Source organism: Artemia sp. Qi Xiang Cuo, chromosome 17 (genome assembly GCF_049724085.1).
Source record: "Artemia sp. Qi Xiang Cuo chromosome 17, ASM4972408v1, whole genome shotgun sequence".
NCBI classification, from domain to species: domain Eukaryota; kingdom Metazoa; phylum Arthropoda; class Branchiopoda; order Anostraca; family Artemiidae; genus Artemia; species Artemia sp. Qi Xiang Cuo.
The window spans coordinates 17,616,335-17,636,290 of NC_142810.1; the positions used below are offsets into that span (position 1 = coordinate 17,616,335).

At 34.8% G+C, this 19,956-nt stretch overlaps 1 protein-coding gene across 8 annotated transcripts in view; it reads left to right on the forward strand.

The window, feature by feature from the left end:
• The window catches only part of PICK1 (protein interacting with PRKCA 1), a 134,445-nt gene that overhangs the window by 85,140 nt on the left and 29,349 nt on the right, over positions 1-19,956 (forward strand). For all 8 annotated transcript variants that reach the window (XM_089103622.1, XM_089103621.1, XM_089103625.1 and 5 more), the window contains exons 4-6: positions 4,117-4,256; positions 6,395-6,528; positions 9,060-9,193. In XM_089103622.1, coding sequence (XP_088959748.1) covers positions 4,117-4,256; positions 6,395-6,528; positions 9,060-9,193 — 408 coding nt within the window. The remainder of the gene's footprint in view (positions 1-4,116; positions 4,257-6,394; positions 6,529-9,059; positions 9,194-19,956) is intronic.

The following is a 19,956-nucleotide window of genomic DNA, read 5'->3' on the forward strand; positions in this document are numbered from 1 at the left end:
GAGCTTGCACGCGATGTTGATTGTGGGAATTGTATGTTTTTTCCTGGGTCTGTCTCATGTGTCATTAACAAGCTCGGGATAAGAGTCGGTTTATATATTATTTTGATTCTTATCTTTGGATTAATGAGGCTATCTTGTCCGTCTGTCGGAAATAATATCAGAAGTTGAACCACTTTTGAGATTGATTTCTCAGGATGGCTATTTTTGGGTGGCACTGAAACAAAGCAATACTACTAAAATTTTATGTTTTAGAGAAAAGAGAAATGTAAATTTTTGAAAAAAATTACTTCTTATCATATAAAATCAACCAGGCCATCACATCCGTGGTCTCAGATTTGACAAAAGCTTGATAAACATATTCCTTATAATAACACACCCATGCAATTTTGCATGTTACTTTTTTTTTATTTAGGCTTTACGAGTAGGCTCAAAAATATGGTGTTTTTCGTTTTTTTGTGAGTGAATTCTAGATTTGTGTTTCTTTCGGGAATAATTTAGGTCTGGTTTATTTACGGATTAATCACGGGGTCGCCAAATGTCAGTAATAATGTACCCCACTTGCCGTGTGCCACGCGTGGCAAAAATTTACTTTGATTGGTGCAAAGAGGCACGACAAGGTGGAAATGCCACGCAGGGTGCGTTGTGCATGGTGCGAAGAGGCACGGTACAATGCGTCATTTTGACTAGATATTTAGTTATTTGAAATTTGTTTGGCGATTTTGACATTGAAGATTTTGACATTGAAGTTTCTTTCTTCTTTTTTTTATCTAAGACACTTTGCTTATTTGCAATCTAATTTGTCCCTATTTCTCTATTATTCCTTCACTTTACTACCTATCTATCTTACCTCTTACTCGACGTTCCATAGCTTTCCACTTTTATAATTCCTCACATACATAGTTTTTTCTCTCCTAGTACATTTTATCTGTCTTTTTCCTAAAAACTTTTTTTTTTCATTCATACGATTCTCCATCCATTAATTTACCATACAACAATGAAAAAATTCCCAGTAGAACTACCCATGGTAGGAAGTAAAAGTTCTCCTTCTTTATGCCTAGAACATAGAGCATTAAAGTACAATCTTGCAACAGTTATACGGTTCCGTGCTTTAAAATGCATCCATTTGTCTCGTAACACTTTAAAACACTTTTCACTATGCTTACATAAATAAAAGAAAAATTAAAAATATAACACCATTTTTTTTTTTAATACATCACATTTCAACAAACTCTACTGTTGCTGGGCCTTGAATTGTTAGGTAGCTACAGTAGTCCTCCAAACAAATCCTAAAAATTAAATATGTCAAAATCTAGATGAATTATACTTGCCTCAACATATAAAATAAATTCCACTAGTTTAAAATAAATTCCAAACAAACAATAAAAAAAGACCAAATCAAAATCTATAATCTAAAAATTCATAAAATCCTTTACTATAACTATTCAATTAGATTTAAATCTTACCTAATAAATAAACTTAAAAATACTTAACAAATCCTGAAGCTAACTATTATAATCTGAAAATTCTAATTAAACTCTAAAATCAAACACTTCATTAAAAGTTCGAAATATTTAACTTAAAATCTGCTCTGATTCAATATATCTAAACTAAAAACATCATTTTTTACTCTTCTACCTAGATCCTTACCACAAAATGAAAAAGTCAAAATCATACAAATGTAAAACCTTAAACCCTATAATTTTTTCTCAACTCTCCTTTTATTATTATTATTTTTCCCCTTTTTTTAACAACACATCCTTGCCCACCAAGACACAAAAACTATTCCCTCTACTTTATACCAAACACGTTCTCAATTTTCTTACGCTTCATAATCCTTATCCTTTTTCATTTTGTTTCCACACGATTTATCACATCATAATCTTCCTTCTGCATTTCCTTTCGCTTCCACGTGCAATAACAAAAAAAGCGATACTATGTACACTATTGTCCTTGTATAGGCCTCATCATCTACTTTTAGGTACACAGCTTTCTCTAAATTAATTTCATCTTTTTTACCTGTAACACTTTCCAATAAATTCGTCAGTCCTTCTACATTTGTTTCTTGTTTTTCACACTCTAACATTACGTGACATTGCGTTTCTAGTTTTTTCTTGCACAGCTGACATGGTCCCTAACAACCTCTCATATTTATCTTGATTTTTGACCCCTCTGTTTGTAACATATTATGCATAAGGATAAACACGTTTTCTTTAGCTTTTGGCGAAAATAAGCAACCTTCTATTTGTATGAAACTTTTGTCCACCTCTTCTTCACTATAACTACCATTTTCAATTATTTTTAGTGGAGAAGCTGCTTCTTTTTTTCATAATATTCCTTAAGTTTTACTTTGTCAATTTTGTCAAATGAAAATTTGTCAAATGAAAGGTTTGTTAATAGCCTCCTAGAAAATTCAAATACTTATATACCTTGTGACAGCGTAGTGGATGACGCTAAGATTCCTAATTGAAATTTTCTTGGTTCAATCCCGCGTGTGGCAAGGAAGGTTTTTTAGTTTAATTCTTTGATAATTTTTTTATGTTTGAATCATTTTCTCCTATTGGTTTTTATCCGCCACAATTCAATTTTTTGATTTAATTTTCTTTACATTTGGCCGATGATGCAAAACTTTGCCTAGAAGGCACAAAGAAGACGTGAACTGATATCATTATTTGACTATTTGATTATATTAATTTATATTGATTTATATTATATTAGTCTATATTAATTGTTCTTTTCATTATTAAATGATTTTGAAAATTCTTCTTAGAAAATTCAAATACCTACATACCTTGTTTCAGACTGATCGGGCAATGCGACAAGTGTGCCAATAATTGACCAAATAGTCGAATTTATTTAAAAAGAGAAAAAAACAAGTGAAAGTGCCAGAAAAATTTTGGGGGACAAGATTATCCTTGGAAGCACCTGAGCAAACAAAAGAAAATTAAAAAGCATCGAAAATTTGTTTCTATTCATTTTATTATGTTTTTACTAGTCGGACAAACATCTCAGGGGGGGGGGGGGTTCAAACCCTCTACCCCCCCCCCCTCCTGAAATAGGGCCTTGCACACATGGTCACATATTCCCTTTTGAATTACAACAGCTGAAGAACTGTTCGGCGTGAACTGTTATTATTAAAACACTTTTCTGGAATACTTAGAACTGTTTTGCTTAGAACTTCCCCCTTTACTTATCTATTAGCTTTTCTTCCGGAAATAACAACTATCTGGTTCCACTTTACATCGTATCAAAACCAAAGACCACTGTAAACGTTAAGCTGAAATACATAGGAACAAAAAAAAAGTAAAAACAATGATTTGTGTAACAGTAATCCAGTTTCAAAACATTAAAGTTGTTTTCTTTTTAGATTAATATAGCTACAGCTCTTCTGAAAAACACTCAAACAAAGTACATTAGTTCTAAAAATAGCACAGTCATTTTTCCTTTTAATTAGTTTATTTTCCAAATTTTTCCTGAGTGTACTAGGGTCGACATTGTAAGATTCCAAATGACAGTCTCTGTTTGGTTGAACTGAACTGTGTGAGCTGCGCTTATTTAAAGTCGAACATTTGTTTTAAAGGTCATTCTGGTAGTACTACTTTATATTATATCATATATTTATTATATTCTTCGTCTTCTTCTCTTCCTCCTCTTCTTTATGTTAATTAGTTTCCTCTTCTCTTAATTCTTCTTCCTCTTCTTTTTATTCAGGAAACAATTGTTGGTTCACATTTCTGTGAACTTACTTATTTTAACTTTTGGATGAATCTAATTTATAGCCCAACATTCTCGGGACCGTTTGGCCCATTTACAAGTTAAATCACCAAAAATATCTAAGAATCAAATTCAACAAGCTTAAAGCTTATTCATTGAGCTGATTTAATTTTTGATTAACTTTTTCCGGTTGCCATGTGCTAGGGTCACTGTTATCATATTCCGAAAGGCAATATTCGTTTTTAAAATAAACTATGTGAGCTGAGTTTGTTACACTTTGTATGTGTTTATTTGTATGTGTTAAATATTTTTATTAAGTTCTTTCAAATCTGATGTTCCTCCTTCATCTGCTTCTTCAAAATAAAGCTGTATTTTTATCTATTTTAAAATCAATATTTCTTTTAGGGTCCTGTAGCAATTAAGTTCAACAAGCTTAAAGCAGATTCTAAGAAAGGAAGGACTCTTGATTTCCTACTAAAAAAGATGAAACACAAAGTTGTTGAAAATATGAGTTCTAGCACTGCAGATGCTTTGGGACTTTCAAGGTCAGTCTTAATTCAGTGGTGATACTTGGTATCTCACAAAACTAAATAAAGGACATCACTTCTACGTACTCTGAATATCGTTGCTGAATATCTTAATTCAGTGGTGATACTTGGTACCTCACAAAACTAAATAAAGGCCATCACTTCTACGTACTCTGAATAACTCTGAATATCGTTGCTGAATATCTTAATTCAGGGGTGATGCATAGTACCTCACAAAATTAATTAAAGGCCATCACTTCTACGTACTCTGAATATCGTTGCTGAATATCTTAATTCAGTGGTGATACTTGATACCTCACAAAAAATAAATAAGGGCGATCACTTCTACGTACTCTAATTGCTTGCTTTTGGTAATATTTATCTGCCACAAACGTTCTTATATATTTCTTTTCTATTTTATTTTTTTATTTATTCATTTTATATAGCTCTATTACTCCAGATGCTTTGGGACTTGCCTCATAAGGCTTGATTTAAAAATTCTGAAAAATTAGTTGTGGAAAACATTATTTTCATTTTTTTTTTACGGAATTTTTAATTTACTCCAACCGGTTTTCTACAAAATTCTAAACATGTACTAATTATTTGAATGTATTTACCGAATTTCTCACCATATTTAGCGCCATGTGTAAAAATTTGTCCACCCGATTTTTGTTTATTATATTTTCCATTCTTTGAATTCACTCAACCGCTATCTGCAAAATTGTCTGCCAGATTGTGTCTATTGAATTTTATCATTTTACTTTAACCTCCGTTTTCAGCGCTATTGCAAAAATTCGCCTAACCAATTGTTGTATTTTTTATTTCTTGAATTTACCCCACCGCTTTCATAGCTATATACAAAAATCGTCTGCGATTGTTTTGGGTTTGTTTAATTTGATTGTTTAAATTTGTCCACTGTTTTCAGCTATATCTGTAAAAATTCGTCTGTCCGATTTTCTTTAATTACTTTAATTCGTTTAATTTAATTATTTGGTCTTTATGCACTTACTTACTAAGCATGATTCTCCGTTATTAAAGAACATCAGCCAAAAACCTTCACAATATCTAAAGAATATCCAGGTGTAGGCCAAGTCACGATTATCAAGTATATAAAATTTAATTGGAAATGAATTGTCATTCCATACAAGAGGATATTGCATTTGATAGAAATATTAGCAAAACAAAAATTGAATCAAGCAAATGAGAATACGTTGTCAAATAGTCATAACATGTAAGGGTTTCAATGTTGTATCTGCAATAATAATACGGCAGCTGAAGTAATATGAATTTGATTAGTCTTGATGATAAACTTTGTTGCGAAAATGAATGTATGATAATTTCAAGATATAGCGTGAAACCTCACGAAGACGGTGTCAGCTCGAAATGAATACTGCACGATCGGGATCACCACAGCCGAAAACCCCAGATAGGAGAATTACAGTTCCCCCACCTTGAGCAGAAAGAAAAACTTTTTCGAGTGGGAGAAGAAGTGGAAGAAGTGATGTCTCCTTTTTTCTTCTTTTTTTCTTGCTGCTGTCTATATGCAAATCCTAGCCTACTTATTTGCGGAGGGATTAGTATTAAATGGATTAACTCTCTTTTTTGATGTTTCGTATAGCCAGAACTTGTTATTTTCAGCTTATTCATGAACCGAGCACCATTCATGCATTGACCGAGATATCGCAGCAGCTAGTCAAATGCTCTATAATATAATTTTATAGTAAAAGTAAACCAAATCTATAAACTCTTTGTAAAACTCTAAATTAATAGAACTTTAAACAAAAGTTAACCAATTTATTAGTTCTGGCGTTTCAAACCGTCTGTGTCTTCAGGCAATTTCAACGAACTCAGACAGTTTGCGTTTTAACACAACCTGATGTAGTAGATGCACGAGTAGGTCATACAATTAGTGTACAAATCTGAGAGCTATGGGTTTCCAATATTTTTCTATGCAGTCGCCCTTTAAGTCTAGGCCCACATCACACGCTTTCATGAGTCTTCGCCAGTAGACCTGAACACGTCGAACATTTAATCTCTGTAAGTCATAACCGTATATTAACGTACATAGCTGTAAAACGAGTTATGAAAGTGCCGTAAAATAGTAGAAGTTTAAACAACGCATACCCAACTGGTTAATTTTGACGTTTGTTTCCCAGGGCTATTTTATGCAACGACACACTGATTAAGAAGTTTGATGAGCTGAACCATTTAGAAAGTGTGTATAAGCATTTGGTTGAACAGATACGTCGAGTTCTTCGTTCTACATTTGATCTCCTTCAAGTTTTTAAAGGTAAGTCCAAAAGCTATAGTGTTGCTGCAACAGCTTATGTTCGTAAATGACTTTTTTTTTTAATAAAGGGCGCAACTGGCAAATGTAGTATTTTCCAACTTTGTATTTTCATTGCGTCGTTGTAACAACTAAAGATCGCATTGGACTTTTTTCATGACTGTCCCCTTGGTTCATGGCTGCAGCCTAGTAAAGAATGGACCCTAGCCCATAAGAACCGGAAACTTTTAAATGGGTTTTAAAAAAACGTGCGCAACTGGCAAAGGCTGTATGTTCCCACTTTCTATTTTCATAGTGTCACTGTAACGACTAAAAGTCATAACGGACTTTTTTTCTATACAGAGAGCTAGACTGGCAAAAGTGCCCCCCCCCCCCAAGTTTCCCCAGTTGGTATTGTCATAGCGTCCCTGTAATAACTTAAGGTTGTAATAACTTTTTTTTTATATAAAGTGCATAGCTCAAAAAGGTTATATTTTCTCAGTTAGTATTTTCATATCGCCGATGTAGCAATTAAAAGTTGTAACTGACGAAGGTCGTACCTTTACAGTAGATGAATTTCATTATCACGAATAGTTTGATATGGAAAAACTTCCTTATAATCATGATTAAATAATTTTTGATGGAGCGGACCCAACTGGATCGTGGCTCAGGCCTCAAAGTCCCATCGCCTCTACACTCCACACGGTATTTGAGCTTGTAGAATCACACGTTTGACTTCCAAGGTAGTACTTTTGTCTTGGCAACACCACCTGCATCCCGAATGACATAAGATTATAAGTCCGTGTGCTAGCCATTCGTGGCTCCTCCTTATAATATAATCTTTTTTATGCATAGCTTCGTGGCGCCAGGTACCTAAAAGTATATGATTGCTGATATTCTTTTATGCCATCTGTCAGTTGTATCTTAACTTTGAGGGTGTCAACAGAGACGTTTGGAGGTTAAATTGTAGCTTGGAAAATAATTACAAATGGAACAGCTGCGCTAAATGAAACTACTCTTCAAGCTCTTGACGTGACTGCTAACGATAATTGAACCGAGTTATATGCATCTGTGTCTGTCTAAACGGTTGGATTAAAAATGAGTTGGGCCAGTGTAGTTAAATTCAACAGAAAAAGGTGAAATCATGCATTGATTATCTATTTAACAACCTTTAGCTTATTGGTTGGAACAAGTTATGGACAACAGCAAAACCCATCCAATTAGCCCTGACGTTATGCTTTAATACTTAATTGGTCGATAATAACGAACAAGATAAATGCAAGATTTAAAAATGAAGGACAACGGGATAAGGCCCATGATAACCTTACCCTAGACCTTCTTTCCTCGTGTACCACCAGATCTACCTGTGGCATCCTGGAAAAGCCACTAGTCATCCCTCATATGTGGAGCTGTCCTGAAGTCTTCCTATTGGATTGGACTATTCTGGTGATTCATATAGTGATTCACCCTCATCTTTTATATGTATTTTCATACATAAATCATGCCAGGTGATTCACAAACATTCTTAAGGATGATTGATAGTTTTCTCGTGCAGAATATTCTCAACTTATCAAGATGCATGTTCTAACAGAGATCTGATTGTAAACAGGAAAACGCCCTAGTGGGTCTTGCGGGATTGTTTACACAACAAAGCCTATATATCCATTACCAAAGTTATCGTTGCGTTGAATGGCGACAATGAGAAATATTTGAACTATGAAAAAAGCATTAATGGGGATCTTATTGGAAATGTATGCATGGGCTGTCATGACAGTGAGGTGACACTTCTTCAGATAGGGAACAAAGCAAGTGGATCTTTAGCCATACTCAGTGGTGGAGGAGATACAGCAAGTTAATTAGTGGTTTATTAATTAGTGGCAAGTTAATTAGTGAAGCATCGCTACTGCCTTTGTAAAATATTTTGCATTAATCTAAGAGGATAGAGGTCAAGCCATCTGCTATTACCTGAAAATGTGTGATTTTAGTGAATATAATTTTATTTTCTTAGTTGCTAGCCCAAAATATTGGCCCTTCTTGTGTCTTTTTTGCTATATTTTCAGGGAAATGCAGCAACATTTATAAATTTCTGAACAGCAGTTTTTGTATTTAAATCTGACTTCTATTTCCTGCCTCCAAACCTCAGGTATGCTGTTAGCTTTATGCATTATGTCCCTTTTATCTTAAAAATTCTAAATATTAAAAAAACATAATTGATGGAAATCTTTTCTGGATTTGTTACTCTTTGCTGGAACGTAAGTCGGTACTAGTGCCCCTTCTAGATTTTGAACTAGAGCCACTTGGTATAATTACCGTAACTGTCCAACGACACCCTTTAGTTACGTACTCTTGTTTAGCTCATCCACGTATCTCTTAGATTTTGGAAACATCTTTCCCAAGATGCGATACCTTTTTGGGGAAGTTTACGGGAATGTAAATGAGCACCGGCACCCTTTCCACATCTCTAATTAGTGCTGTATAGTAAATTGCTGTGAATGTCCCGTGGAACCCTTTTTTTTATTCGGTCATATATATTTTTATCTTGACCGTTTTTTTAGAATTTGGAGACGTTTTTTCAAAGATGGGGGTAAAAGAACTTCAACAACGTGCAAGTGAATCATTCACAAAGTTTGGGGAGGCTCATCGAACTCTTTGGAAGCTTGGAATACAGTCTCTGAAAACATTAAAACCGGTAAGACCGAATTATGCCTATAGATGTTTTTAGATAGGTGTTTATTGCAACAAAAGCTGCTTTGGGCCAAGGCAAAAAAATAATTATGACACAAAATAATAGCACATAATAATGACATGCATAACAAAACATGGTACATAATAATAACAATGAAAAAACATAACAATTGCAAAACCAAGTGATAAAGGACAGAATTCCCTTAAACTAACTTACATAAATACACAAAATGTCGCATGCATGAATATATATATATATATATATATATATATATATATATATATATATATATATATATATATATATATATATATATTCAGTGGCGTATCCAGGATTTTGTTTGGGGGGGGGGGGGGCCGTCAGTCTACCTTTTTACAGCAGTCATGTGAGCAAGAAAATTATCTATCATAATGCAAGATTTCAGGCGGGGAGTAGGGGGGGGGGGGGGTAGCTAGGTAAAGAAATTAAAAGTACACACTTGTCATGAGTATTTCTAGGTGTATACTTTTTTTGTTTGAGAATGGATGACAATATTTGGCCAACAAAGTCAGAATTAAAAAAAAAGTTAGAAACAGTGAGAGTTTCTATTTTGGGCGAGTATTTGTTTTGGAACTGCCACAAAGTGGCAGAATTTAGAAAATATAAAATAAAGAAGTGCATTATTCCTTATATTTGCCTATGGGACCCTTGTTTTAGAGAACTAAATAAATAAAAAATAATGTTATATCAAAGACAATTGCCCAGAATTTGGTTTCGGAGGGGTGGGGCCTCAGTCTACCTATTATAACAGCCATGAAAGCAAGAAATGTATTGATATTAACATTGTTTACAGAGGATAAAGCACAATTAAAATTTAAAAAACAGAATCAACTGCACTTAGAGAAACGAGCAATGAAAGACGACCTAACCTCTCACAGTAATAGCCGCCGGTCTTTTTTGGCTGCAAATCGATCAAAAATTTGGTCAGCATCGACCTGGATATCGTGGTTCAGGGTCATGTGAGATAGTCCGTTCAGATGGTCCTCGCCCGTGGAGCTCCGCAGATAAGTTTTTAATCGCTTAAGACAGCTAAAGCTCCTCTCAGCAGAAGCGATAGTCACTGTTAATGTCTGAAAAATCGTCAAAAGCCTTCGAATGCATGGGAAAAATCTTGCATCGCATGACGCAAGAGTCGAAGCAACAGTTGATGGTTTCTCAGACTTTCCGAGCCACTTCTGTTTCCAAAGGACTAACTCACATTCGAGCGCACGTCTACCCCTGTGAAATCCCTCGTAAACAGCAACAGAGTTCACAAATTCATTAATATTTAATAACTCGTTGTTAGCTGGCAAAAGCCTTCCGATTTTGAAAGATGCCTCCTGATGGCGCAAAAATCTTTGATCAAGTTCTTCAATAAGTGAAGCAAAGTTAGGTTCGAACAATGACTCGCGATAAAAAACCTTGATGGACTCATTAGGCTTTCTGAAAACCTCTTGTGCAAGCTCATAGGCTTTCTGAAAAATTGTTTCAAAATCATTTTGTTTTGACTGCAGTAAAGTATCAGAACATAGCTTAATATGCCGACAGCACTCAACTAAGTCTAAATCTTCGGCTTGCAGTGCCTTAGAGACAGAGAGCATTATGACACTAACAAACTCTAGCACAGCCAACGTGAACATAAAACTAAATTCGGTTGCTGCTGAAACCAACGCAGTTGCTTTTGAAATAACTTCCGTATCGCACCGTATGCTACCAACTATTTCCTCAAGTACGGAAATAATCGCACAATACAAAGACATAAAAACTGAAGCCACAAAGAAAGCCACAACAGCGTGGATCTTTTTATTGGTGTTATGGAGCCGTCAGAAGTCTTGACAAGACAAAACCTAGAATTCTTCATTTTCGTCACAGGCTCACTAACCCAATTTTTCTCAACTTGGTGTTTCACAAAGTGAGCAATCACTGGCAAATCTTCAAAGATGCCGTCACTTTCCGAGCCCGATTCAGTGTCAGTCGCGGAAGCCTTTTCCTGCTTATCGGACAGAGTATTTTCCTCTGAGTCATCGTCTGAGTCACTGTCGTGAAGTACAGAAAGACGAACATTCGGTACTTGGTGACCGAAAACAGAAAGTACGTCGTCGGGTACCAAGGCTTTCATTATTCGCTGGCTTTCAATACGAGCTCGCCCTAGCTCGAGCTTGATTTCATTGTCCCCAGGCAAAGAAAAATCGGAAATGACAGACACAACACCAATGGATCTAACTTGCTTGGCCTTGGGCAAGGACAACTGTTCATTAGAATATTGAGCTTCAAAATCCGTTATACTTTCTTTTCGACGAATTCGATGTAGAAGTTGGAGGAACGAAAAGTTTATTACAGTACTGTATGTGCTGGTTTGAGACCACATCTTACTATAAAAATCTTCACATGGTTGGCTATTCATGTCAGAGAGTTTGATAAGACGTTCGAGCCCAAGCCGTTTGAATCGACGAATGAGAAGCACAAGGGAATGCATATTTATCTCTAGGCAATGGTAAAGGTTTGTGGTAATAAAATTCTCGTTCAAAGCATAATGTCTACTTTTTAGGACCCAGGATCTACAATGTCGAACGCAGTAAACAGCACGACCAAGTAAAAATAACCTCTCAAGAGGAGAAAGTTTGCCGTCGTAAAAAACGCGCCGTACGCTTTCCATAAGCCAAAGATAAAACTGTGTTCCTTCGCTTCCAGCAACACGCTGTTTCAGGTGTGCCGGAGGCACGAGGCACAGCCGGAGGCACGAAGGAAGGGACACCTGCGAAGGTCAGTTATTAGCCCCTCGGTTGGAGCATCATGTAGTGTGACCTTAACAGTAAAGTACCAAGAAAATGCTCTCTACCCGACTGTTCCAAGGCTTCAAAGCTTGCCCTTGAATCGTTAAATTACTCATTTTATTACTTATCTCGCTGTTCCTGGACAAACATCAATTTTGGCAATTAAATCATAATCGGAACATTTTTTCTCCCGATTTTACTAATGGTCGCAAAGACTCGTTTTCCTCGTAAAACTCGTAAAAACTCTTAAAAAAGAAAACAATTAAATTTTGTTAATTACATTATTTGCGTACATGACTTGTTTGGTAGGTCACTGTTTGCCCCCCCCCCCCTCAAAAGTATTGAATTTTAGAGACAAGGCTAAAAATTCTGGAACAGCTCTAAATGATCAATTCACACGGTAAAATTACCGTTTTTGCGGGATCCTACTTTTTGTTTCTGGAAATACGGGAATATGAAGGTATTCCAACATTAAACATGCTCATAGTTACACAAGAAATAGAATATAAAATGAATGAACTATTAATAATCCCATTTTGGGCTCTAGAAAGTTTGATCCCGCCCAAATAATGATCATTTTTACTGTTTCCTTTAATTGATCATAACTAAGAAACATTCTTACGAGAAGATTTCCAAATTTAGATTTGGTCGTCTTCAATCTAAATTGGGAATTGCATTTAATTACAAGTGACACATGCGTGCTTCAAAACCCACTAAATACAAACTATTGTCAGAATAGTGGTAAACTCCTTACCGTCATTGCTGGTTTTTGCAAGCTTTAAGAAATGCTTAATGCTGGGCTGGTGTCGCTTCAATTTCTTTCTTTCCTCTCACGCGACCTTTCCGTTTCAATGCTTAGCTTACACTGGAATTATACCACCGTTTGAATTAACTATCACCTTCTAGTCTGATTACTTATCGCAATTCCTTCATCGCAGAGAAGCTAGTGCTTATAGCTCCGAGGGTTAAATAGTGAGAAAAATTTCTTGACATCTTGTTTGATTACAGGAGGCGATTGCACGTTTGATGATAAAATAATGATATAAGCTTGCCGGAGAAATGGATAGCCATTTAAAAAGAAATGAAAAAAAGAAATGGGTGTTGCAAATAACTTAAAAGCGTGAATATTTCGGAACTTACTATATTGGCACTTTAAAAAAAGAAGAAAAGAAATATCGGGGGGGGGCCCTCCGGCCCCCCCCCCTTGGATACGCTACTGATACATATATATATATATATATATATATATATATATATATATATATATATATATATATATATATATATATATATATATATATATATATATATATATATATATATATATATATATATATATATATTATGTTTAAGAGGTAATTACTTGGCGAGAAAAAAAAAAAACTGTCGTCCTAATCCAGAAATTGAGACAAATGTGCACTTCAACGAGGCTTTCACCTTACCCATCTATCCAACTACCTAGGACCAAACAGTATAACCGAACCATCAACCAAATAGAAATGTCCAAATCCATGCAAAGTCGTCATCAATAAATGTAAGTCGTTGTAAATTTACAAGCAAAAGCACCTTAAATCTAGCGAAATATTTCGAAGTAGAGCCTTCCATTTAGGGCTCATCAGAAGAAATACCACCTGCCTTAACGGGTTTCGAGGCTTTACTTTGTTTACCCGGCACAGTGGAGCCTCTACCCTAAGATCTATATGGTATCCCTGTGTCAGGTAAAACTTGTGAAATACATGTATACTAGTCAAGCTGTTAAAAATTACATACAAAAAGTGTTTCAATGTTTCCTTAATAAAATCCCAGAGGTCACTGAGCAGAAACCATTCTGGAACAAATGGAGACTGGTCCAGATTTGTCTTTTATTGGTATCTGGAACCAATTACAAATTTAAAGATCCTCAAGCTTGTTTGAAAACCATCTACAAATTCAAAATTCCAACAAAGAAAAGCGAAAGAGAAATTATATTAAAATATCATTCAGTATTTCTTTACAGTTTTTTGTATATTTACTTAAAAGTTCATGATACATAAAACTAAATTTTTTGAATTGCCAACTAATTTTTTTGGCAGAAAAACCTCTTGAGATCAGTTTTTCGCTCAGCTTTTTACATCTATTTTTAAAATCTGTGTAATTACTGCATATTTTTGCATACCTAAATAATTGGGAATAATAAGCTGAATAAGTGATATTTGAATGTATGTTACTTTCAAGGAATGTAAAATTAATTACTTCAAAATTAAAAACATCCGTTTTATTATATATTTTAAAAACTAATTTATTATTATTTGAAATATTAATATTTAAATCTAAGAAATGGTCGGAGTGTCCCATCCCATAGCTAGGCTCCAGAATTAACTCTTGTGGATAAATATTTTTTGAAATCTCAATAAACTCTGCACAATTTATTACTAAGAGATCGTCCAGATATCTTTTATTATTTGAAAGTTTATATTTTACATTGCTTGGGCTATTTTTATTTATCATATATTCGTATTCTAATTGACTTAAAAACAGGTCCGCTATGAATGGACTCGCATTCCCACCCATAGGAATACATACAGTTTATTTATATAAGTTCCCATTAAATTTTATAACAGCATTAAATAGAACAAATTCAAATAAATCACATACCATACCCAAGCTATAACATCTTTAATTAATACTACTTCTAAAGAAATTCGTCCATGGGGCTTTTTTATTAAAAGTATCAATTTTCAAAAATCCGAAATTATACAAAACAAAAGATTTCTTTATCACCAATTTCAATATTTCTAATAATAAATTAAGTTACAAATTTCTATGCAGAGTAGTAAAATCAAATTAATTGTCTCTTTTAGCTCAAACATTCGCCAAAGAATATGGGTTAAAGTTAGAAAAATTTTTAAGTCCGGAGCAATTTGCTTTAAATTTACTTCTAATTTCTCCTAATATTAAAGATAGGTCAGTAGCCGCAATTCTGGTTGGACACCTTGCTGCCCCAGCAATAAAACGTGGTTTTGGTGGATATTTATGAAATTTTATCGTCCAATATAATAGTAATAGTAATTTATTAACACACACAAGGACAATACATTTTACTCACTACCGACCCAAGAACCTGGGGTCAGGTTGTCCTAAGGGTAGGCATATATCAAAATTTCATATTCACAACAGAAATATACAACCTAGGCCTAAAAAAAATAAAATAAAAGAAAAAATCATTCCCCTTCGCACGCAGTTCCTACCACCAATCACAAAATCACCATACTTGTCCTCCAGGTACATAAAAAAAAACTAAAAACAAAATTTTTATTAAAAAAAAAAAAAAACAAAATTAAAAATCATATTTCTCATATAACATTCCTTTTATTTTATTTTTAAATTCCTTCAGATCCCCTATTTCTCTTAACTCTTTATTAACCCCATTCCACAACTTTAATCCCCTATAAATAGGCGAGAATGTCGACCTGGCAGACACCACGAGCGGGGCATGTAAATTTTCCCTTTGGCGAGTTTCATGATCATGAATCGAAGATCTAGCTTTTAGCATTCCTGAAAAGCAAGACGGTAATAATTCATTATTATATTTGAACATAAATTGAAGGCTATAAAAAATCTCTAAGGCCTGCAGCAGGTAATACTTTTACATCAATATAGGTAGCTCTAACGGATACAAGATTTGATTTACCAGTCAACACACGGATTCCGTTATTTTGGATCACTCGAACTTGATTAGTAATTGATGGAAACGTACTCAGCCAAATAGATGAGCAATACAATATATGTGGATGTATAATAGAAAAATACAAAGTGCGAAGAACAGAAGGGGGTAATACATGTTTCAATTTACGCAGTATTCCCAGATTACGGCACAGGATTCCTGACACCTTTTCAACATGTTTCCTAAAAGAGAGTGTTTCATCTAGCATAATACCCAAATATCTAACACACTGATCACGCTTAACTTTACCTTCCAGGTAACTCACTTCTTGGATCCATGGGTAGTAATTAGATGTACGCGAAAATATTACAAAACTGCTCTTTGATGGGTTTACTTTTATTTTATTAACTCTTAGCCAGCTAGACACTTGATCTAAACACTGTGTCATTAATTCAACTAAAAGGCGTTCTGTTTTTGCAATGCAAATCAATGAAGTATCATCGGCAAATAGAGGTACTGTAACGTCACTGTCACTGTGAAACATGTCGCTCATTTTAGTTTTCGCATCCTTCAGGGACAGTACAAGATCATTTACAAATATCAAAAATAGCAAGGGGCCAAGAACGGACCCTTGTGGCACACCACATTTCATATCTACAACGGAAGAAGTAGATCCATTTATTCGCACATACTGCTGCCTATTAGACAAAAAACTACGTAGGAAATCAAGAGCAGGCCCTCTAATCCCATAAAATTCACATTTTTCAAGCAATATACCATGGTCTACAGTGTCGAAAGCTTTTATAATGTCCAAAAAGATGGTAGACACTTTAAAACCAAGGTCCAGGGCAGTGTTCACAACACCACAGAGATAAGCCACAGCTTGTTCGGTCGTGCGTCCATTTCTGAATCCAAACTGGGTGGATGTTAGTATTGAATGGCACTCTAAATAATGGTACAACCTCCGGGAAAAGCACTTTTCCACAAGTCTTGACATGACCGGTAAAACGGAAATCGGGCGATAGTTACTTACCTCACTGTGATCACCCCCCTTATGAACCGGTGTAATTCGTGCCAACTTGAAACAAGATGGAAATACTCCCTGTTTAAAACAAAGATTTATTAGGTTAACTAATACATGCGATATAGCTGGCCACAGATATTTAATTATCCGTAGAGACAAAATGTCACTACCAGCTGCACTATTTTTCATGTCGAAAATTATTTCTTTTACTTCACTCTCGGTCACCGGTTTCAGGTAAACTGAAAATTCTGTTTCGCTATTTCCAAGGTAATGTTGGAAAGGGCGGTCGCCATCCACTATTCTTACTCCCTCAGCCACATTATGTCCAACTGTAGCGAAGTGGTCAACAAATTCTTGGGCTATATCAGACGGGTCACTTAATTCTGCACCTACTCGACCAATAATCTGATCCGGGGCGACTGTGTGGGGAGGATTTATGAGCTGTTTAATTATCCGCCATGTTTTATTGGGGTTTCCAGCTGCATCACCAAACTTTTTCTTATAATGAGCTTCCTTTGCTTTTCGCAAAAGTCTATTTAATGCATTTCTGTAGTTTTTGTATATCCTTTCATTAACATCACTAGGTTGTAACATTTTCTTTTTAAACAGCAAATCCCTTCGATTTATTGATCTGAGCAATCCTTTTGTCACCCACGGCTTCTTAGGCATTTCTCTGCGAGCTCTTTTCCGTACCTCTTTAGTGCAACTAATCAGCAGATTATGCAGTTTATTATAGAATTTCACAAACTTCGCATCAGCATGATCAGGTAGAGCTAGCTCTTCATCCCAATTAACATCCATTATTTTGTTTTTACAATCACGGAGGGCACTAGGATCCAGTACTTGTGTAATCTTATTAAACCTGCCATTTACCGAAGGAGAAGTCTGCGTCGATGTTGAATATGAGCCAAAAACACCAAAGTGGTCCGAGGTATCACTAACCAGGACACACGGATTAGAAAACGGTACATTTGTAAAAATGTTATCAAGGCACTTCGCAGTTGACGCAGTTACTCGAGTACTTACATTAATTGACGGAATCAGGCCATAAGAAATCATCATATCTAATAGAAGATTAGTCTTTTGACCAGGATCAATTAGGTCAACGTTTAAATCACCCATCAAAAAACAAGGGGTCTCCACTGGAATCTTCTCTAGCTGCTGCTCAAGGAGGTCCAAAAATTCATCAAACGCACTCGATGGTGGGCGTTATGCAAAAATAAAAAAACTTTGTAATTTATCAATATTAAACTTTAACAAAAACGACTCAAATACCATTTCTTTATAAACCGACATATCACTTTTTACCGTTACCTTAATATCCGAGCGAACATACGCTGCCAATCCCCCATGTTGACGAAGCTCCCGATTTTTGGTGAATAAAGAGTATCCAGGAATCCGCAGCAATTCAGAATTATGCTTGTTAAGCCAGGTTTCCGTAAGGCCTATTACCTGAAATACAGAGAGACTAGATATATCATTAATAAAATCAAAGCTGGAATTCAACCCTTGGCAATTTATATGGAAAATACTGATCTGCTTCTCATCCCCCGGCTCTCCGAAGGGACATCACTCAAAAACACATACCTTGAATCCTCACATGCCAGCCGACAGCATCCACCAGGATCAACGTTCTCACTCAAAATTTCATTATATCTTTCAAAACTTACTTTTTTACTTTCCAACTCCTTAAAATCAGGTGTACCTGGAGGTGATTCATTCATTCTAACCAATTCTTACAAGAAACCTTGCGTGCGAAAGAGGGAACCAATAAAACATATAAAATGTCCACGGCATTCGGTTACAAAAAACAACACATAAAAAAAAAACAAATTCCAATTTACTCCCAACCATCTGGTCATTCATAAATAATGTCAATATTCTTTTCCAAAATAGAACTATATTATCGAACCAAATTCCGGTCGCAGTTAACGGTCATTGGTAATTTTCACCAAAACACATACAACAAAGAAACAAAAACAAAAACACGTATTGGGTTTCTGCATTCGCAGTTTCGCCCATTACATTCCCTAATACTAGTGGGTATCATAGCTATTTCAAATCATCACATTTATTAACACAAATTTCATAAAACACTAAAAAAAAAAAAAAAAAAAGTAAAATTTAAAAAAAAAAAACAAACACCAACTAAAAACCCACCCCAAAAAAACAAACAAAAAAAATATTTATATGAAAAAAACGAAAATAATATTTAACTGGAAAAAAAATAATAAATAATAATATAAATTAATAATGCAAATAAAGAAAAAAAAAAAAATACGGAAAAAATAAAGTAAAAAGAAAATAAAATAGACTAAAAAAAGAGAAAATAAATTCAATTAAGAGCAATAACAATCAATAGCTATCACTAATCAGCCATCACATCACCAGGTGCGTCAAACCGTCCGCCACTTCTTTCTCCTCGCATACGCTCTGTAATATCATTATTGAAAAAATTTACTGCGCAATTAAATTTCTTTATTATTAAAAAAACTAAAATAATATTTAACTGGAGAAAAAAAAAAAAAAAAAAAAAAAAATCATAAATAATAATAAAATTAATAATGCAAATAAAGAAAAAAAAAAATAAGGAAAAAATAAAATAAGAAAAAAAAAGACTAAAAAAAAAGAGAAAAAAAATTCAATTAAGAGCAATAACAATCAATAGTTATCACTAATCAGCCATCACTTCACCAGGTGCGTCAAACCGTCCGCCACTTCTTTCTCCTCGCATACGCTCTGAACTATCATTATTGCGCAATTTACTGCGGGCAAACTGATCTAATTCAGGAATAGAATCTTCATGTGAGTATTTCGCCAGTGAACCATTAAGTCGGTTAAAATTCAGCATTGGTGGAAAGCTTTTCGATACCCAGGCTTCAATACCGATTTCACGGAGTTTAATTTTCTTACGCAGGAGGTCATTTCTCATCTTTCTGATTTCAGGAGGAGCGTCATCACTAATGTAAATATCATGAAACCCAGCAATTGTCTTGCCCCTTAGCTTTTTAGCGCACTTCAGAATTCTCATTTTCTCATCTTTATCAGCAACCTCAACTTTAATAAACTTTTTTAGTTTATTAACCTGTAGCACTTTGAGGCGTGGTACCGGGGATAGCTCAAGTCCTTCTGTAATGATACTCGTGCAAATTTCCATAGCATTTTGTTGATTATCAGTTGGTACATTCCACACAATAATGTTGCTCTGAAGTTTTTCAAACTCCATCTTTGCAAGCCGGCATACTGTCTGGTTAATAGCGGACCTTTGGTTACTAATTTCATCTGTCATTATTTTGTACTGTTCATT